The sequence below is a fragment of the Rhinolophus ferrumequinum genome, chromosome 17 (assembly GCF_004115265.2).
Source record: "Rhinolophus ferrumequinum isolate MPI-CBG mRhiFer1 chromosome 17, mRhiFer1_v1.p, whole genome shotgun sequence".
NCBI classification, from domain to species: Eukaryota; Metazoa; Chordata; class Mammalia; order Chiroptera; family Rhinolophidae; genus Rhinolophus; species Rhinolophus ferrumequinum.
In genome coordinates, this window is record NC_046300.1 from 43,975,793 (window position 1) to 43,998,050 (window position 22,258).

Genomic DNA, 22,258 nt, shown 5'->3' on the forward strand with positions numbered 1-22,258 from the left:
CTCATGTTTACAGCATCTCCTGATTACACTGTTTATCTTGTGCTTGATTTAATATTGTGTTGTTTTGCACAGTGACACGCTGTGCAGGTTTGTAGCCTAGGAGCAATGGGCTCTACCATCTAGCCTACGTGTGCGGGAGGCCATACCATCCAGGTTTATGTTAAGCGCGCTCTATGATGTTCACATAACCAACAAAATTGCCTTAAGATGCATTTCTCAGAATGTATCCTCATGGTTAATCGGCGCATGACTACGGAATTGTGTGCTATAAAATGAAAAGCACAAGGTGCTATGAGGGCTTACCAGGAAATCTAGTCTAGTTAGCGGGGGAGTGACGGAGAAAAGCAGGGACAATTTCTCAGGGATAATGTCTTTGAGAAAATGATTTTAAGCAGGGACCTGAAATAGGAGTTAGCCAGTAGAAAAGGTGTAAGAAGAGTAGAAAGGGAGAGAAAAACTCAACGCTGAAAAAGGAAGGAGCTTATAGAGTTAGAAACCAGACTGCCGAGGTAGGGGAGGGCCTGAACCACATGGCCTTCCAGTCTATCGTGCAAATCAGAACGTTCCTGGTCTCACTGCTTTTGCATAAAGTGTTCTTTTCACTCAAAATGCTCTCATCTGCGTGCAAATCAGAACGTTCCTGGTCTCACTGCTTTTGCATAAAGTGTTCTTTTCACTCAAAATGCTCTCATCTGCCTGGAAACTACTACTCGTCCTTAAAGACTCAAGTCAAATGTCAACTGCCCTGAAAAATGCTTTTCCTATCCCCAAGGGAGTCTGCTACTTCAGCTTTTCTGATCCAAGGAATTTATGTAGGAGCCCTAACATCACACTAGACTGTGGGGCTCCTTGACAGCCAGTCTCACTTACCTGAGTGTCCCTACTGCCCAGCACAGTACCTCGCGTACAAAAATTTTCTGAGAATATAACAAAAACTATTTAAGTGCTTTCTACTTCATACTTCGGTATTCCTCACAAAAACTTTTTGAGGTAGGTACCATTATTACTCTCAGAATCAGTGGCAGAGCTGGGATTCTAACTCATGCAGTCCAGAATCAGCCCTCTTCACTACCACCTATGTCTTGATTATAATAATGGCTTTCAATAACAGTTAACATTTACTATGCACCAGGCACCGTACTAAGCGTTTTCTTGATCTGTTGCTGCGTTTAATACTTATAACCATTACCAGTCACTTTGCAGGCAGAAAAACTAGGGCAAGTCGGGGCCCGATGACTTCAGGGCTCGCCCTTAACTGTGCTCTACCTTCTCATTTCCAGAGAACCGTAAAAGACCGGGAGACCGGGCCGGATGACCGGCCCAGGCGATTCGGGGAGGGTTTGGGGATAAAAGCCTTTCTTATTTCGTCACCTTAACGACGCAGGGAGGTACCTGGGGAACTATCCCACGAGAGAACAGACGAGGAAGCCGAAGTTCAGGGCGCGGAGCCCCGGAGGGTAAGACCGAGCTCTGCCGGGGCCTAGACACCAGGCCGCAGGAGAGCGGGGCCTCGAGAGACGACGACCGGTGCTCCACTCGCCGCCCGCAAGCTATCACCGCCCCTCGTTTTCGAGTTTCCCGCCCGTCTCGACGCGACCTTGACGTCACCGAGGCGCGCCGCGTCGAGACTTCAACCTTCCGCGCCGGAAGTGGGCGGCTTCGGGGCCCGGCAGGCGGCAGGCAGTGCGCCGAGGCCGAGGCTGCGGAAGGGTCCCGGGCCAGCTAGGCTGAGGGTGTGAGGAGGCCCGGAGACGAACTCGAGGGGGATCTCGCGCGCCGGGGGAAAGAGAAACCCGGCTGTACCTGGCCGGGCGCTCTGTGAAGATGGCGGGGCCTGAGCTGTTGCTCGACTCCAACATCCGCCTCTGGGTGGTCCTTCCCATCGTTATCATCACCTTCTTCGTGGGCATGATCCGCCACTACGTGTCCATCCTGCTGCAGAGCGACAAGAAGCTCACCCAGGAACAAGTCTCCGACAGGTCAGCGCTCTCCTGGATCCTACGACCTCACTCCCCGTGACCTTGGGCAAGAAAGTGCAGGGATTCTGTCAATTCGCTCCCGATGTTCACATCGCACCCCCACTGGCTGGGTGACCTGAGCTCAGTTACCTGTTTCACCTTCGTCATCTGTACAATGGGGATGACAACATGACATGCCTCATAGAGTAGGCTTGGGGATTAAATTTTAGATGATACCTATAAAGGCTTTAGTACTGGGCTTGGGACGAACTAAGTGCTCAAAAAAATGTTGCTGTTAATATTGTTAGGCTAATTGCAAACCCTCGGCTTATCTGTGAACTACAGATATGGTGGGTGTGATTATACTTGTTTTACCAAACTACTATGGTGGGTCAGCTGAGATACCAAATAACCAACTGCTTGGCAAACGTAAAACTGCCATAGAGATGTGAGGGGTTGTAATTATTTCCTCTACTGGAATGGAGGCGACTTCTTCCTCTTGTGTTTCATTACAGTATTTATCTATGGAGAGAGGTAATTTGAGATGATTTTAGGTTGTATCTAGACGTGTGCTCCCTCCATATTAAAAACCATTTTCAGTCAATCGTTCTGATTATTTTCAGAGACTATCTCAGGTAAATGCTATTATGTTTTTAACACTTCCCTATTGATTAGTAATCTCCCATTTTAACAAAGGGCAAGTCTCAGGCTCAGAACTTGCCACAGACAACAGTGTCTACCTATGTTTAATAATGTTTTGTTTTTATTATAGTTACTAGTTACAAATAGTTACTATTTGTGGCAAGTAATACTGGTTTTCCATTTGCTGGTAATTTAAAGATTTAAAATCTATATAAGAAAAAGGTTGATATATAAGAAATACTAAGTTTTTAATAATACAAGTTCTAGGCGAATAAGATAATCATAACCAAGCAATGAGAATGACTGAAGTTTGCCAAGCACTGCTTTGTCATTTTCAGTTGTGCTTCCCAATTATGCTGAGAATAATAATAAACCAACATTTACTAAGCACTTATTCTATGCCAAGCACTATGCTAAGTAAGCACTTATATTCATTAACTTATTTAAAATCCAGAGTAGATGGTGTCCCATTTTATAGAAACTGAGGTTTAAGAGGTTTCATGGTCACATATATAGTAACATTCAGGATTTGAAGCGAAGTCTTCTGGTTCCCAAGTCTGAAGCTCTTTCTACTACATTACAGTAGCCACTCAATTATTTTTCTGTGGCGTAAGTTCAGAACTGATTAGAACCAACCTGGAGATAACCTTAAGAAGTCAGTTCAACACAGAAGGGAAAACTATAGAAAGATGCAAAGTGGAGAGAACTCAGACAGCATTTATTTATTTATTGACACCAATAAATTGTCCTCATTTTATCCTCAAACTAAAACTGAGATAACCCTGAACCCATTTTTATAATTGAAGAAAAAAAGGAAGCCTGGAAAAGTTAAGTAGCCTTTCCAAAATAACCAAAATAGGAAAATATTGTGCCTGTACTTGAACCCAGCCCTGTCTCACTCCCAAATTAAATTCTCTTAACCACAATTCCTGCTGTCATAGATTCTCTACCACAATTTTTTGCTCCTGATTCACCATGTGATTTCGGAGTGATGGTTCTAAATGATATCAGACCCAAAGCTCCCTTTTCTAACCCAAAATGAAATTCACAGTTGATGCACTCTACATACAATAACATTAAAAAAAAAAAATGCTCTAGTGCAGGAGTGTCCAAACTTTTTTCAACGTTTTTCACCAAGGGCCAAATGCGGTAAAATACACAAACAGCCGGGTCACTCACTCGAGGTGAAGTACGTATTGCCTCACCTGGTTTATTTAAGTAAACGAAATATATTTTTGGAATTTGCTGCGGGCCAATAAAAAATGGATCGCGGGCCGCAGTTTGGACACTCCTGCTCTAGTGTAACAATCAGGAGAACTAAAAATAAAATAATTTAATTTCATAAGTGCTTGTGCACAGTGGTCCTAGAAGATGTAATGGAGAAGTCAGATGCAATCACTTAGCTATAAAATCACTATAATTGGGACAGATTCAACTGTAGGCTGATACACTGTGTTAGCTACTTAGATATCACAGAAGGCAGTTCTGTCTTGGATGTGATTTTTCCTAAATGGTGAGCTACTCTTGATAAAGTTCTGAACAAAACAAAGTGCAGTTTTCCCTATATTTATTCAGTGGTTGTATAACTGGAAATTGAGTATATAAAAAAATCATCTCCCCTCCCTGCAACACAAAAAAATGGAATTAGGTTTGAGGTTTAAGATAATGAAAAACAATTTGGTGAGATATCAAAAGGAGTGTGAGACATGGGACAGTTCTTTGTATTTCACAACTGTCCCCAGCACTGAGGGATACTTAGCATCCCTTATCCTTAACAAATGACAGTTTTGTGCTCTTTCCTCTCCAACCCATCCTTTTGACACCCAGAAAATTTCCACAGATTTCCATAAGGCCCCCTAGAGGGCAGTACTACCTCCATGAAGAACCACTGCGTTAGAGAAAACTACATCTCCATTATAATTGCTCCATCCCTTAAGTAAGATGTCCGGGTCATGCCAGCTCTGACTTGATATGACTATACCCCACCAGGTCGTCATTTGAACTTGGGTAGATTGCTGGCATAGAATAAGTGCTTAGTAAATGTTGGTTTATTATTATTCTCAGCATAATTGGGAAGCACAACTGAAAATGACAAAGCAGTGCTTGGCAAACTTCAGTCATTCTCATTGCTTGGTTATGATTATCTTATTCGCCTAGAACTTGTATTATTAAAAACTTAGTATTTCTTATATATCAACCTTTTTCTTATATAGATTTTAAATCTTTAAATTACCAGTGATTCTGAACTGCCCAAAGTCCAAGGCAAAAGATGTTTTTTAATTGTAAAATATCCCTCTAAATACAGTATAAGTTTCCAGTAGCCTAAATGATCACAAAATGGGATATTGAGTTTCATAAATTATTAAGCTTTTATTGCCTCAAAACTTTTAAAATTTTTCTAAAACATATTAAACCAAAACTGAAAAATACATGAACAAAATATATTAGACCATATTTGAGGATAGCATGTATGTAAAAAGTAGTTCTCAAGCTTCAAGAGTATACTAACTCTTTGGAAAGGGAAAAAAAAAACAGATCTTTAAGCATGTGGAACTTCAGTTTGAGAAATACTGACTTTAAAAACTAAAGTTTTAAAAAATGTCTTTCAGTTGCAAATTACCACTTACAAAGAGAAGCTTTATCTTTATAACCAGTAGAAGGACTTATTTTTAGATATTAATGGAACTGAAAATGCAAAATTAAAATTTTCTTGTAGAATTTGCAGACCTCAGAGTTTATAACATACAGGATAATTTAAGCTTGCCTTTATTCTGGGTTGAAATGCCTCAAAGTCATGATTCTCAACCCAAGTTCTACAAAATTGGTCATCAGCATATGGGAGATTTAGTTGAATTTCCATTGATCACTTCCAACAGTGCCTGTTGAAGTCCTGAATTATCTACAGTGAACAAATTTTTGCTGATGACCTACCATGTGCCCTGCACTGTCCTGTGGGTACAAAATAAGACAAGGTCAAGACCCTACTCCAGAAGTTTCAGTCCAAGGGATAAAACATGCAAAAGGAAAATAATGGATACCATTAATTTTATGCTTAGGATGTGCCAAGTACAGTGGTAATCACTTTAAATGAGATAATATATACGAAGAACTCAGCTTAAAATCATTCAGTATTTCCCTTTTGCTCTTTTTTTTAACAGATGGTGGTAAAATATAACAAACTTGACCATTTTAACTGTTTTTAAGTGTATAACTTAGTGTCATTAAGTACATGTACATAGTTGTGCAACCATCAACCACCATCATCCACTTCCACAATATTTTTATCATCTCAAACAGAAACTGAACCAGTTAATAATAACTCCCATTCTCTCCTCCCCGCAGCCCCTGGTAACCACCATTCTACTTTCTGACTATGAATTTGACTATTCTAGGTACCCATGTAAGTGGAATCAGACAATATTTGTCATCTTGTGTCTGGCTCATTTCACTTAGCATAATGTTTTCAAGGTTCACCCATGTTGTAGCGTGTCATCATTTCAGTCCATTTTACAGCGAAATGAAGTGTATAATGTAACAATTTGACAGACGTATACTTTGTGAATTGATGACCACAATCCAGATAATTACACATACATCACTGCACAGTTACCTTTTTTTTTGGTGGTGAGAACACTTAAGGTCTCTTAGCAAATTTAAAGTACACTATGCAGTTTTATTAACAACTGTAGTCACCATGCTGTGTGTTAAATCCCCAGAGATTATTCATCTTATAACTGAAGGCTTATACCCTTTGACCAGCATCTCCCCATCTCCCTTACCCCCCCGTAACCACTCTTCTAGTTTCTGTTTCTATGACTGCAACTTTATATATACATATATATATATATATATATATATATATATATATATGTATATATATATGTATATATATACATATATATATATACATATATATATATTTCTCCATATAAGTGAGATCATACAATATTTGGCTAATTTCATTTAGCATAATGTCCTCTAGGTTCATCCATGTTGTTGTAAATGGCAGAATTTCCTTCTTCCTCATGGTCAAATAATATTCCATTGTGTATACATGTATACATCACATCATCTTTATCCATTTATATGTCAATGGACACTTAGGTTGTTTCCATATTTTGGCTATTGTGAATAATGGTGCAGTGAACATGGGAGTGCAGATAGCCCTTCGAGGTAGTGGTTTTGTTTCCTGCAGATATATTCCCAGAAGTGGAATTGCTGGATCATGTGGTAGTTCTAGTTTTATTTTTTTGAGGAACCTCTATATTGTTTTCCATAATGGCTGTACCAATTGACATCCCCAACAAGGGGATGCTCTTAAGATAAAGACTAAAATTTTGCTCTTAAGATAAAGATTCAAATACATGGGACCCTTAAAAAGGAAGGAAATCCTGTCACATGCTACAACATAGGCAAAACTTAAGGGCATTATGTGAAGTGAAATAAACCAGGCACAAAAAGATAGTAACTGTATGATTTCACTTGAGGTATCTGAAATAGTAAAATTAATAGAAACAGAAAGTAGAATGGTGGTTACTGAGGGCTGGGAGTGAGAGAAAAGAGGAGTTATTGTTCAGTGGGTATAGAGTTTCAGGATTGCAAAATGAAAAAGTTCTGAAGAACTGTTTTACAACAATGTGAATATACTTAACAGTACTGAACTGTACACTTAAATATAGTTAAGATGGTAATTTTTGTGTTACATGGTTTTTGCCACAATTAAAAAGAAAATACAGTGGGTCCGACATGGCCTTGTATAGCCTCTCAAGCCTCGTTGCCCACCTCAAGCCTCGTTTTCACCACACTTTCTGTAGTTCTCTTTCTTCCAGCCATATGGCCTTTTCTCAGATCCTCAGAAACATGGTGTTTATTACTGCCACAGGACTTTTGCCCATTCTGTTCTCTCCAACACTTTGTCAAGGTCATCTCTATTCATTCTTAAAATTCCAACGTAATCATACAACCTCAGCAAAGCTTTCCCCAAGGCCTTGCTTTCCCATACTTAGTCAGATCCTCCTCTTGTACATTCACATCATACCATCCGTCTCTCCTTCATAGGCTATAAAAGGTAAATTTCAGATTTATTCCTGTGGTTATTTAGTTACTATCTTTCTCCCCCCACTAGACTTTAACCTTCATGAGATATTTGCTTTTTGGCACTTAGAAGCTCAAGAAGTATTTGTTCAATGAGGATAAATCTGTTATTGTACAGAATATGAATGGAGGTATAGGGAACTCACCCAAGTTCACTAAGAAGGGAACTTAAACGACTCACTCAAGTTCACTAGCTAAGAAGTGGAAGAGCCAGGATTTTAACCCATCTGTCCAACTCCAGAGCTTAAATTTTTACCCATTATTCTAGACCCAGTGCTGCTCAAACTGTCAGTGGTGAAATACCAGTTTTTTGGTTTTTAAATTCCCAATATATCACAGACTGATACTCTTATAAAATATTTTGATCAGATATTTAGATAATGTGACAACATCAAATTACTATAAAAGTTTCTAAACCCTTACTCAGTATCACAAATAAAGTACAGTGTCTGTACTTATCACAGACCAGTATTGGTACATACGCCGCACTTTGACTAGCGTTAGAGTAGCTCTCAGGGAACAGAACATATTACATGTCACCTCTGTACGCCTGTGTGGAGCAGACACCTGTATAGTATGACGAGGCATGGAGAAGGAAGACCAGAGAATTCCACAAGGGCGCCATGGAATTTTCTCTAGTCTTCCTGGAGAGTTTCACAGAGAAGGTAGGGTTGAAGAAGAGTTTCATGGAGTGTTTCATGGAGAAAGTGGGGCTTGAAGAAGGTATTAAGTCATGTTAGGGTAGAATTGGTGAAGGAGAGGGGCACTGGAGAATTGCCATCATATGGAGAAGCTAGAATATTCATAAGGTGGCAAGGAGACCTGCTTAGAGCAGGTGGTTTGTACTGAGGAATAGAGAGAACCAGGCAGTTTTCTTGTATTTGTTTCTGTCTATGGTTGTTGCGTTATTTTCTTTTTCTTTTTTTCTTTTTTGCACTTTTCAGGACGGAGTTCCATTAACCTAAGGAGACTCCCCCCACCCCCCAATTAAACAACTTTTGAAAACCTATTAGTATTTTGATCACTGTTCTTGGCACCAGCCACTTGTGGTATTGCACTCTATTATCTTTAATGGTAACTTGTGTTCAAATATCACCAAATAATTTCATTTATTAATGCAGTTAATGTTTATTGAGAGCTTAATAACAGTCTGAATCCTGGTTGGCATTTCTATTTGTTGTCTGTCAGATAACAACCTTCTTAAGTAGTGTACTCATTTCTCTGTGGCATTGAAAAAGTTCCTTCTTCAATCCTCACCCTTCCTCCCTCCTCCTGCCCCCAAATCTTCTGAGTAACATCCAACTGCTACTTTTTTCACTCAGAAAAAGTTCCTTCTTAGCTCATTATAAAGTAAGAAGAAGCTGAATGTTCCAAATGTGCCTTCCTCAGAAATCTTTGTTTGTTCAGAAACACAGTCACTTCTGAAAAATGCTCTCTTGAAAACCTGATTTTGGGGTTAAATATGTTAGATTGGTTTTAAGGGTACTTGTGGTTTGAAAAGTTTCCGCAAAGGACTGTTTCCAAATAGGCCCTCTCTTGTGTTTAAATAGGTCTCCTACTTTATTCTCTCATTTTCTTCTAGTGTTTCACTTTTAAAAATCTCATTGTCTTGGTTGTATTTTTCAGTCAAGTCCTAATTCGAAGCAGAGTCCTCAGGGAAAATGGAAAATACATTCCCAAACAGGTACTCATTTATCTTTTATTAAAAGCCCCACAATTCACTGTTGAGGGCAGTAGATATCTGAATGTTTTATAAGGGGATTCTTTGGGGAAAACTGAAGGCTGGCAAGTCGGGAATTAAACTGGCCTGGTGGTGTTTGCTGTCATTGTGACCTCACCTTTCTTAGGAAATTGTTTTTAAATGTGACTCAGCTAAAATGTCAGTTCAGCTGCCAAGTAGGCTGCCAGCTCTGAGTGTAACAGCATATTCCAAGGGCCTTTTGACTAAATGTCTGGGGAATAATTTGACAATTTGCTATGTCACAGTTTTAAGACTTAAAAAGCTCTTTTTTCCTACTAGTCTTTCTTGACACGAAAATATTACTTCAACAATCCGGAGGATGGATTTTTCAAAAAAACTAAAAGGAAGGTAGTGCCTCCTTCTCCTATGACTGGTATGTTTATTCCCTTCTCTCATTCTTTGAGGAAGATTTTTAACATGAGTGGGGGTAGGAGGGACAGGAAGGATGTCGTTTGATTTGTTAAATTGTAGAAGACAATAATCTCAGGGACTTTAGAGATCATCTAGTACAAGGATCTACAGAAGTGGAGTTCTCGTTTTCAAACAAATCTTCTGGGAACCCCAGTGGATGAAAAATAAGAGCTCTCGGCTGAGGGGTTGGGGAGACTAAAGCCATTGTGCCTGGGTCTCTCCCTGTTGCTGTTCCTCAGGACCCAGGGCTGTGGGGAGCACAGTTGGAAAAAATTCCAGCCCACCCAGTGCCTGGCTCCTGTTGCTGACAGATGGTCACCCAGCTTCTGCCTGGAGGAGGAGGAGCTCTCACTACTTCCCTAGACGAGGCATTTCTTTGTCAGACATGACTGCTTGGCTCACCCTACAATTTTTGCTCTAACACATTTCTTACTGCCTCTGATCCCAGCCATGTGAAAAACACTGCATCACTGAAGTAAAACAAAATAATTTATTATTGTGTTGACTGTCCTCTCACTTTAGTACCCATTTCTTTGGGTGAGATAACCAACAATTTTAAACCCAGACAGAAGGTTCTAGAATTGATTTTAATAAGTCTTTTACAAGACCTACAAGAAACAAAACACCAATAAATATATGAAAAGATACTTGACCTAACTACAATCTATGAAATGCAAATTAAAACAAGATGTCCTTTTTAGCCCATCAAATGTCAAAGATTAAAAAGCTTGACCAAAGCCGCTACTGTCAAGGTCATGGGAAGTTGGGCCCTCTCACTGTTGTTGAAGGACAATCTGACAATATCTGTCGATTTTAAATGTTCAAACCCCTTGACCTAGAAATTTTAAGAGTTTCTCTTACAGAAACACTTACATAAACACACAGATTTATGTACAAGGTAGTTGTTGGCAGCATTGTTTGTTGGCAAAAAGAAAAAATTGGAAACAGTCTGAAGGTCCATCCAACAGTGATGACTAAAACCACATTGTGGACTCCTATGCAGACACTGAAAATAACGAGAGACAGTGTATCAATGTGTAAATACCATTCACACTATATTAACTTCTTAGAATTAAGCAGAATAGTAAGCATAGCATCCCTCTGTTGTGTATATATAGAGACTGTTATTCGTGTGTGTGTGTAAATAAAGAGATGGAAGGATATGCAACAAACAGTTAAAATTGTTTAGAGAGTGAGCTCAGAAGAACTGTCTACATCCTGTTTGTATATCATTTTGATTTTTTACAATGAACTTGTATTTAATTATCAAATAAATTAAAAGTGTTCAGAAAATTGGAGAAGTCCCTGCCAACAGTGGTAAACTGTAGTGGTCTCTTGTGTTTTTGTCTTAGATCCCACTATGCTGACAGACATGATGAAAGGCAATGTAACAAATGTTCTCCCTATGATTCTTATTGGTGGATGGATCAACATGACGTTTTCAGGCTTTGTCACAAGTAAGTTACAGACCTAGAAGACTGGTGGTTTACTTCATCAGTGCACCTTTCCCTTATCCCGATTCAGAGAAACCCAAGTGCTGCTGAGACACTGAAATCATGGATCCTGTGTTCTCTAGTGGAAACTGGTAACATTCTTTGAAGCAAAAAAATTTAATATGCTATGATTTTATGGCTCTTATTGCAAACTGATTCTAAGTTAATAATGTGGATTTTTTTTTAAACTAATAAGTTTTCAAATGAGTGACTTGCTAGTTTATGTCAGAAACTAATGTAGTGTTCTAGTTGAGTAGGATGAAGGGAAGCCCATTTCTATTTTGACTTCATTTTCTAGGTGTTGGGGTGAGTCGTTAGTCTATTTGTTTGTAAGTTGATTTGATTTGAATTAATTTGGTTTCTTAGTAATGTAGTTCTCTGTGTATATGTATTCCACTTCAGGTTTAACAAATTAGTGAGAGTTGCTTTTGAGATTTTAGGTCACGGCTCAGTTTGAGTCCCTGCTTCTTAAGCCATAGAGAAGCTGGTGTTGTTCAAGGAACTATAATAGAGTGACATTTGACTGTTGCTTCAGAAAGTAACACTAATTTCCTTATGGAATTCTTACCAAATTCTGTATGGTAGAGTTCCCACCTTCTCAGGGAAAGAATATATGCATTCACACTTAAATTATTCTAAAAATAAAGAAGGTAGAAGTGATTGTGAACTTTTTCTTTGTTCTCTGCAGCCAAGGTCCCATTTCCACTGACTCTCCGTTTTAAGCCTATGCTACAGCAAGGAATCGAACTACTCACATTAGATGCATCCTGGTAAGAACTTTCTTTTACTTAATGAAAACGCAAACAAAAATCTAAAACTGGTATCTCTTAAAGAATAGGATTTCCAGTTTGCATACCACACTGAATAAGTTTTGGAGTTTTTCTCATTGAAACTGCTCAAAAATGCCATGGGTGGATTATGACAACTTTTACCTGAGTCTTACAACAAGAAGGAATGTGTCAGCTTCTTTTCTCTAGGTGCTTGGGGCTTAGGAGTGCAAGGGTGAAGGTGTCCACTCCCAAAAAGTTAAAAGATAAAGCCAGGAACTTTGGCCAGGCAAACCTTTTAGCAGTACCCGGAGCTTATGGGAGTGGTATTTGTATTATTTTTTCAATACAAAAATAAATTATTTTTGTATTATTATTATTATAGGGTGTTTATATTATTTTTTCCAAAATATATTACCGCTAATAATAACATTCATTGTTTTCGTTGGTACCAGTCTGTGCTAGGTGTTTTCCATATATTATTTTATCCTCAGAGCAACCCTATGAATTAAGCGGAGGAACTTGAGATTTGACCACAGAGTCTGTCCAACTCCAGCACTCGTGTCTTATTTACCACTCTGTTTTCTATAGCAGAGTAATAAAAGCCAAAATCTGAAAAGCTCTTAGAACACTGCTGCTGCATCTGGAATCCAGTACTTCTTCATATTGTCTCTTCCGACAATTTTATCTATGGCTTCCCAGAAACTGACATTAAAAAAAGGAAGCCACACAAGAGGTGGAGGAGAATGGGCAATGAATGGGGTCAGCAATGGTGACCTTAACTCACTCCGCAGTTTGAGCAAAGTAGGACAGACTAGGTGCTGGGAGAGCCTTGGTTGTGCACAGATCCACTAGAGGAGAAAAGCTATACTTATTTCCAGTAGCATGATTCTATTTTTTCTTGTGCTAAAGAAAAGCTTCTTTATCTTTTCTCAGCATCTGGGCAGGTGTGTGACTGACATGCTTGCAAGGACAAAGGAGACTAGAGCGCAGATATACAACTAACTTACTGTTACATATAAATCTGCAGCATTATGTACAGATAGGCCGTTTACTTACTTGCAACCTGATGAAGTAAACCAGAATAGACCCCTGCTATTGTGTGACCAAAGTATTAGAATGAAGTGTGGATTCTTTCTATGTCTGTATCATTTCTCATACTCCTTTTTTAGTTTTTATTATATCGGAGCATATTATTTTATGGGGACAAGGTGGGAAACCTAAGCTTTGGTGATAAAGTTCAGAACTTGGGAGTGGCTTTCCCAGTAGCTACAGTTTTCAATATTGCAAGTATTTCCTGAAGGTCACCTTTCATCCTTTCTTGCAAGTGTGAAACCCACCACCACTTGTGATTCCTTCTAAAGACTGGGATTCAGGACGGTGACCTCTTTTAATTTTTCTTCTATGTACTTCTATGTTGTTTGCATTTATTATATACAACAAGTGGCATTGTTTTTATAATTAAAAATAATAAAGAGTTTGAAAACTCATTATGTAGAAAGGAAAATTAAATAACACAAAGCTTATATTCCCTGATTAAATGGAAGCACACCAGTTGTGAGTTCAGTTCCTGCTACTGAAGGCAGAAGAATTTATTACATAGCTGTAAGTAGCAGTTGCCTGCAGTGAGCTGTAAGTATTTTAAGACTCCCTTCACAACTTTTATTTCTTCTTTGGTTGTGCTTTGAATGAATATAACATACCCCAGGTGATTTCTTTACATATTCTGAACAACTTTGGGTATAGAAAAGTGCTAAGTACTGTTAATTCTGACATAACTACCTACATTGTTTCACTTTTGCTTTACTAGGGTGAGTTCTGCATCCTGGTACTTCCTCAATGTCTTTGGGCTTCGGAGCATCTATTCTCTGATTCTAGGCCAAGATAACGGTAAGGAGCACATCAGGTTTAATAAGCAGATACTTTAATAGATGAATCATCCATGCCAAGGTCAGAAAAATCATATAGGCTGTGCTATGTGTTAGCATAGTAAAATACATGCTTCAGTCTTTAAACTTATTCTTAAGTTTCTGAGGTATTCTGACACAGTTTTAAAAATTCCAGGGTCAAATTGGAGATCCGAATTCTCCCTGGCAATCATGGGGACAGTATGTAGTCCCCCAAAGTCTGATATCCTCATGTGAGGGATCTAGCACCTGCAATGTAAGCCTGTAAAGTTGAAGCTGAAAGAAGCCCTGGTTTGATCAGTTAGTTCATTGTCTAGAGGGTTTACCAATACCAGTCCGGGCTGTCTTACTTAATGGCTGGGACCTCGGGCAACTGACTTAAGAACTCTGATCCTCTGTTTGTAAAATAGCGTCCTTAGCAATTAACTTCAGGGTTTGTTGTTAGGCGTGGATGAGGTAGCATATGTAAAGCACTTAGTGAAGTATTTGACATATAGTAGTTGCTCAATAACTGGTGACTATTGTTATTGTTTAAAGTTGAACAGTGCTTCCTTTAATTATCTTTCTTCTCCTGCTGTTCTTCAGGAGAGGTAAAGTGACTTTCCCAGTGTCAGTGTGAGACAGGGCCAGTCAGTGAATCTGTCAGATGGTTCTTTAACTCACTACTGAGCATCTGTAAGTGCTGAGCTAGGGCTCAGCAAGCACCCAGCACCCTCGGGGACTGTTCTTCCCCGAGGGTGCTGGGTGCTTGCTGAGCCCCAGCACTCACGCGGGCATGTCTTACTGCACAGCCGCGGACCAGTCACGGATGATGCAGGAGCAGATGACGGGAGCAGCCATGGCCATGCCCGCGGACACCAACAAAGCTTTCAAGGTACATTCACTTCTTCTAGCTTTACCTAAGCTCTAAAACGCCTTACTGGAGAGTTACTTTCAAGACAGGTTCCCTGAAGGGAGTGTAGTATGTATGGTTTTATCATTTAGATTTAAATTTAGCAAAAATGTATTTTGGTTTACATGTCTCTTAATCCTGAAAGAATCATCTGTTAAGTATATTGGAGATTCTTGGTACTTTCACTGGTTTTAAATGCTCACCCAGATTTAATCCACACTATAAATGAAGGTGTAAAAACAGTCCAGTCAGAGGCACTAGATGAGCATTTGGAATATTTTTTAGCTTTTGTGGATCCTGTAGATACCAGATATAAACTTCATTTTTTTAAAAAATAAATACTTAGAGCCTTTTCATGAAATGATTTTGGAATTTGTAAAATCTGGTATAACTTTTATACAGTAAAATCTCACGAATTTTTCAGCAGAAAAAGTAGAAGGGAACTTGCTAATCTTCATGAAAGCCATCTCCGGAACACCCCAGTTAACATCATACTCGTACTGACATGTTTTCCTCTAAGATCAGGAACAAGATAAGGGTGTTCACTGTTGCCCTTCCTTTCAGCATTGTACTGGAGGTTCTAGCCAGGGCAGTTAGTCAAGAAAAAGAAATAAACGCATTCAGATTAGAAAGGAAGAAGTAAAACCATCTTTGTTTTTAGTTGACACGGTCTTGTATATAGAATATCCTAAGGAATCCACACACACATAAAAACCTTTTAGAGCTAGTAAGTTCAGCAAGGCTATAGGATACAAGGTCAATATACAAAAATCAGTTGTATTTCTACACACTGATAATAAAGAATCTGAAACTGAAATTAAGAAAACAATTCCATTTACAATAGTATCAAAAAGAATAAAACACTGAGGAATAAATTTAACAAAAGAAATATAAGACTTGTACACCGATAATTACAAAACATTGCTGAAAGAAATTAAAGACCTGAATAAATGGAACGACATCCGTGGCTTAGAAGACTTAATATTGTCAGGATGGCAATACTCCCAAAATTAGTCTACAGATTCAGTGTAATCCCTGTCAAAATTCCACCTACCTTTTGTGCAGAAATTGACAGGCTGATGCTGAAGTACACGGAAATGCAACAGACCCTGAGTAGCCCAAACTATGTTGAATTAGAATGAAGTTGGAGGACTCACACTTCCTGGTTTTAAAACCTACTTCAGAGCTACAATAATTAAGACAGTGTGGGACTGGCATAAGGACAGACATATAAATCAATAGAATAGAATTGAGAGTTCCGAAATAAGCTCATACATTTAAGATCACTTGACCTTTTTTTTTTTTTTTTAAAGATTCTATTGGGGAAGGGGAACAGGACTTTAACAGTGTGTACTTCCAGGACTTTTTTCCAAGTCAAGTTGTTGTCCTTTCAATTTTAGTTGTGGAGGGTGCTGTTCAGCTTCAAGTTGTTGTCCTTTCAGTCTTAGTTGTGGAGGGCGCAGCTCAGCTCCAGGTCCAGTTGCTGTTGCTAGTTGCAGGGGGTGCAGCCCACCATCCCTTGCGGGAGTCGAACCAGCAACCTTGTGGTTGAGAGCCCACTGGCCCATGTGGGAATCGAACTGGCAGCCTTCGGAGTTAGGAGCATGGAGCTCCAACCACCTGAGCCACCAGGCCGGCCCCAGATCACTTGACTTTTGACAAAGGTGCCAAGATAGTTCAGCAGGAGAAAGAAGAGTCTTACTGCTTACTGGGTACAGTTTTGGTTTCAGGGGATGAACATTTTTAGAAATAGATAGTGGTGATGGTTGTACAACATTGTGAATATAATTAATGTCATTGAATCATATACTTATATTTACAGTGGTTAAAAGTGGCAAATTTTATGTTACATATATATTTTACCACAGTAAAAAAGCTTTAATACAAAGTTTTTAGGGCCGGCCTGGTGGCTCAGGCGGTTAGAGCTCGATGCTCCTAACTCCGAAGGCTGCCGGTTCGATTCCCACATGGGCCAGTGGGCTCTCAACCACAAGGTTGCCGGTTCAACACCTTGAGTCCCGCAAGGGATGGTGGGCAGCGCCCCCTGCAACTAAGATTGAACACAGCACCTTGAGCTGAGCTGCCGCTGAGCTCCCGGATGGCTCAGTTGGTTGGAGCGCACCCTCTCAACCATAAGGTTGCCAGTTCATTTCCTCGACTCCCGCAAGGGATGGTGGTCTGTGACCACTGCAACTAGAAAAAACGGCAACTGGACCTGGAGCTGAGCTGTGCCCTTCACAACTAAGACTGAAAGGACAACAACTTGAAGCTGAAAAGGCACCCTCCACAACTAAGATTGAAAGGACAACAACTTGACTTGGAAAAAGGCCTGGAAGTACACACTGTTCCCCAATAAAGTCCTGTACCCCTTCTCCCCCCTCCAAAAAAAATACCATCTTTAAAAAAAAAAAGTTTTTAAAAGGTCAAAGACTTAAATGTAAGAGCTAAACTATAAAACTCTTAGAAGAAAATTAGGTGTAAATGTTAGTGACCTTGGATTAGGCAATGACTTCTTTCTTATATATGATATTAAAAATATAAGCAACAAAAGGAAAAATAGATAAATGGGACTTTGCCAAAATGAACACTTTTGTATTTCAAAGAACTCCATTAAGAAAGTGAAAAGACACCCCAGAAAATTGGAAAAAGTGTCTGCAAATCACGTATGTGATAAGGACCTAGTATTCAGAATGTAGAACTCAACAATAAAAGAAAACCCAGTTAAAAAATGGGCAAAGGTTTTAAGTAAACATTTCTCCAAACAAGATATACAAGTACCCAATAAGCTCATGAATAGCTGCTCAACATCATTAGCCATCAGGGAAATGCAAATGAAAATCACAGTGAGATACCACTTCATACCCACCCCTCATAGTTATAATAAAGAAGATGGACAATAACACGTGTTGACAAAGATGTGCAGTCATTGGGACTCTGATATATGCTGGTAGTGGGGAAGCCATTTGGGAAAACAGTTTTTAGCCTTTCTTCAAAAAATTAAAAATAGTTGCCATATGACCCAGCAATTCCACTCTTAGGTAAAAACCCAAGAGAATTGAAAACATAAGTCCACACAAAAACTTATGCAAGAATGCTCAGAGCACTATTCATAATAGTCAAAAAGTAGAAACAATCCAAATGTTCATCTGATAAACAACATTTTGGTATATGAGTATATGGACAATGGAATGTATACAATGGAATATTATTCAGCCATAAAAAGGGGTGAGTACTAAATTAAGCTACAACAGAGAGAAACCTTGAATACATGCCAAGTGAAAGAAACCAGTAACAAAAGGCCACATATTAATCCAAAATAGATGAATCCAGAGATACAGAAAGGAAAGTAGTAGTTGCTAGGTGTTGGGAGAGGGGGATAATGAGCAGTGTCTGCTGTTGGATACGGAGTTTCATTTTCTGCTGATCAAAGTGTTCTGGAATTAGGTAGTGGGGATGGTTGCACATCTTCGTGAATATACTAAACCCTAGTAAGTTGCATATATTAAAAGGGTGAATTTTATGTCACGTGAATTATATTTAAAAACAAACACACCCACGTGCTAACATTTGTATTGCATGTTAAATTTCAGAAACATATTTTTTAAAGTCCACTAATTAAAGGCAACGTACTCAGCATTAGTAAACAATTTGAGAAATGTAATTCGTCACTATCTCCAATGACCTTGAACAAATATTCTACCTTTCTTAGCTTCAGCCTCCTTGTCCGTAAATTAGGGGTGGGAGGGAGCAGGACGGACAGCAGCAGCTACCTCGTAGGATTGAATGAGCTTGTGCGTGTAAAGAGCTGCACCCAGCGTAGGTGCTCACGAAGGGTCAGCACTGCTCTGAGTAACAGCCCGCCTCTCCCCGCCCTGCTGTTCTCTTTTCTTGCAGACAGAGTGGGAAGCTTTGGAGCTGACAGATCACCAGTGGGCACTAGACGACGTTGAAGAGGAGCTCATGGCCAAAGACCTCCACTTCGAAGGCATGTTCAAAAAGGAATTACAGACATCTATTTTTTGAAGACCAAGCAGGGATTAGCTGTGTCAGGAACCTGGAGTAGCACTTACCCTTGTAACTTTCATGTGAGCAGGCGCCTCTCGGAATAAACAGGAGGATGCATGAGCTGGCGGGTGTGCCACAAGGATCTCTCCTGTCGGCGCCGGTTCCCTTTATGTCTGAAACTAGAGGACATACGAGGCGTGTCTGCTGAGTAACTTACCCAGAAACAGCTATTTTTAAAATATTTAAAATTTTCCATCTGGTGACTCTAGTAATGAAAGTCAGAGAAAGGGGGAAAACTCAAGCTAGTGATAATATATGAAACTTTATAAAAATACAGTCTTGCAAAAGGCATTGTCAGTTACTCCTAATTATTATGTGTAGTCAGCCTGACTTCTAACCACAGTAGACTCCTGTTTTCTTGGGATCCAAACACCCTACGTTTTACCTTTAATTTTTTGTTAGTATTTTTATAACTTTCCTTACATAAATAATACACTTTCATTACTAAAAATTTAGGAACTATGGATGAGCAAAGTGAAGCTCCCTTTGTTGTTCATTTTGAGCCTACAAAATGACATAAAGAGCAAATGTGTCAAAACCTTATTCAAATAAACTTTTCAGAGTGAATAGCCAGCGCCAGGACAGACTCAGCAAACCTTCTCTAGCTCATAATACTGTCTAGCGAAAATCAGTGACCATGAGACACTGCCGGATTCTCAAGTGCCTTTGGGATCATCAGAGACCGGTTAAATAATGTGAGGTCTTGATCTGGAGTTCAGAATACATCAAATCCATTGACAAATCAATGGTGCTGTACTGTACATGGTTAGTCAGTTAAACGACATACCGCATTTCCCAGTTATTCTGCATTGGAGGGAGTTTATGTATCGCTGTAAGAAGGGAGATGGGGCGATTGCTAGCAGACACATAGTTAAGGTTGGCCAGGAATAATTCCTTCTGGATTAACTCCCAGGAAAGTGGCAGGGTGCCATTTCTGTACTAAGAGGTGAATGCAATTTGCATGTTGAACGCTGTAATCAAGAACAAACGACTCTTGACTCTGCGAATTAAACCATCCTGTTTTCTCTTCCTTGCCTGTGAAAGCGTTGCCTTTGTGGATCACTAACAGCCTCTGACGACATTTACGAGTGTCCATTGTGGAATAGTGCTGGAGGGTCCACGGTGACAAAGACGCGGTCCTTGCCCCTCAGTTAACTCAGAGACACACAAGAAACTGGTGGTTCTTAATCTTTCTTTGAGTCACAGGATCTCTTTGAGAATGTGTTGGAAGCTCTAACCCCCTTCTCCAGAGTAACATATGGGCACAGATACACAGATTTCTCAGGTGACCCCAGGGGTATTGATAGATCCTCTAAAGCCTGTTCATGGTGACCCACAGTAAGAACAAACATGGATATTTAAAACAGTTACTTGAACAAAATACTAAAGGATCCAGGGTTCACAGGACAGCTAACCTTTGACCTGGGCCTTGAAAGAGTTCTGTAATGCAGAAGGGCATCCCAAGCAGAGGAAACAGAACTAGCAAAGGCCTACAGATTAAAACGTCTGCAGTCCATCATACCCCCCGGAAGTGGGGCGTGGCGTGCTGTATACGGGAAGGTCCAAGTTGGGCTGGAATACAATAAGTGACTGATAGAGAGGTCACCTGGTTCCTACAAGGCATCCTCAGCATCTCATTCTGCCTCTTTCCCCTACGCAGTTTGTCTTTTTCCCGTAGCAGAGTTGGGTGCGTAAAATGTGAGACTTTTCTGACCCATTATGTTGGCGGTGAATGCACATGTCCTAGGCACCCGCAAGCCAAAGGAAAAAGTCAAATATGTTTTAGCAGGTTCTTCGCAGAACCTTCGCAAATTCAGGGAGCGATGGTGCTTCTTGGAGTGCAATTTAGATCAAACTACTAAGTGAGCATCAACCTGGACTTGTCACCCGGAACCATTTAGGACAATCTGAAATGTCCGCTTCCTAATCATGGCATGGCAGGCTAAATATTGACGGTCGACTGTACAACACAACTCACAAAAATAATGATGGCAGATTGGAGGGCAGGAGGTAAACTTGCACTTGGGGCAAAAATCAGTGTGGTCCCTCTGGTCTGTAAGGAGTGTTTGGACGTGTGTTTGTGAAAGGCATGGAGGATGACTGTGTGAGTAATAATTGCAGTTGCAAGTGACAGAAACTGAACTCCACCCTGCTTAAGCAAGTTTTTTAAAAAAGGAATGTAAATTGGCTCCATGACTAAAATGTCCAGTGGTCTGTTCGACAGGGTACAGCTGGAGGCAGGGCCTCAGATAATGTCACTGGGGCTCGGTGCCTTTCTCGAATCTTTTTTTTTTAATTCTCAGGCAGTTTGTCTTCTCATGGAGACACCAGCTCAGTAACCCCAGTGAAGAGAAAGTATCCCTTTCTGAAATTTTTCAGTAAAAGGGTAATTCCGCAAATTCCAGGAACTGCTTAACCCCGCCTAAACTACAAGGACTGAAAGTGGGCTAGGGATGATGCCCTAAAGGAAGTACTACCCTTTAATCACCCAAACTGTCTGGAATGTTCCCAAAAGGAAGTACTACCCCTGTCCTTTTAGGCAGTGAAGTCTGCGAACATTTCCTGGATTTCTACAATATGGCCAGTGCCATGCTAGAGATTTTCAGATTTTTCTATTCACTCAACAAACATTGCACACGAATAAGCCACAGTCCCAGACCTTAAAGGCTCAGATTGCTGTGTCCCAGGCCATGACGGGTGAACTGAGGGGAGGCCCTGGGAATGTCCTGCAGGTCATCCAACCAGACTAGGTCAGGGAAGGCTTCCTAGCACACGTGTCACCTCAAGATGTGAAGGATCACAAGGAACTATATCAGGAAAGACGATTCCAAGCAGAGGTGACTGTGGGCAAGGCCCCAAAAGGAAAGGTGGCGGGTATTTTCATGAAACTGAAATAAGACCTCAGTGACCCTGAAGTGTAGAGAATAAAACGTGATGAGCATTGTGCTGGCTGTACACTTTCAATGGGTGAATGAGGTTAATTATATCTCAGGAAAGCTACTTTAAAAAAAAAAGATGATAACATGAGCAGCGCCAGATGGTGGGGACCTTGTAAATCACCCCTAAGAGGAGAACTTGATCCTTAACGTGGCAGCGGGGTAGCTTTGTGAGAGACTGATGTGCAGGGATTTGCTGCTGGGTGGGGAAAGGAATGGAGGTGTAAAGTGGGTGTGGGGGTGTTAGGGTGGCAGTGAGATGGTCGTGAGGTCAGAGGAGAGGGGCAGTGGAGTTGAGATCATTTAGATGATGAGCTCCTGCTTCCTAGCAGTAACTCAGTGTGTGGCTTTG

The 22,258-nt window shown here is 40.1% G+C and overlaps 2 protein-coding genes across 4 annotated transcripts in view; one reads left to right on the forward strand and one right to left on the reverse strand.

Moving 5' to 3' along the window:
• The window catches only part of FANCD2 (FA complementation group D2), a 50,612-nt gene extending 48,863 nt beyond the window's left edge, over positions 1 to 1,749 (reverse strand). For all 3 annotated transcript variants that reach the window (XM_033132334.1, XM_033132332.1, XM_033132331.1), the window contains exon 1: positions 1,393 to 1,749. The gene's annotated coding sequence lies outside the window, so the exon portion shown is untranslated. The remainder of the gene's footprint in view (positions 1 to 1,392) is intronic.
• On the forward strand, positions 1,739 to 20,000 carry EMC3 (ER membrane protein complex subunit 3). Its single transcript, XM_033132350.1, has 8 exons — positions 1,739 to 1,979; positions 9,321 to 9,378; positions 9,715 to 9,808; positions 11,199 to 11,303; positions 12,028 to 12,109; positions 13,917 to 13,996; positions 14,805 to 14,887; positions 18,800 to 20,000. Exons 1-8 carry the CDS (start codon positions 1,825 to 1,827, stop codon positions 18,926 to 18,928), a joined length of 786 nt encoding a protein of 261 aa, XP_032988241.1. The 5' UTR covers positions 1,739 to 1,824; the 3' UTR covers positions 18,929 to 20,000.
• Positions 20,001 to 22,258: the final 2,258 nt, after the last annotated feature.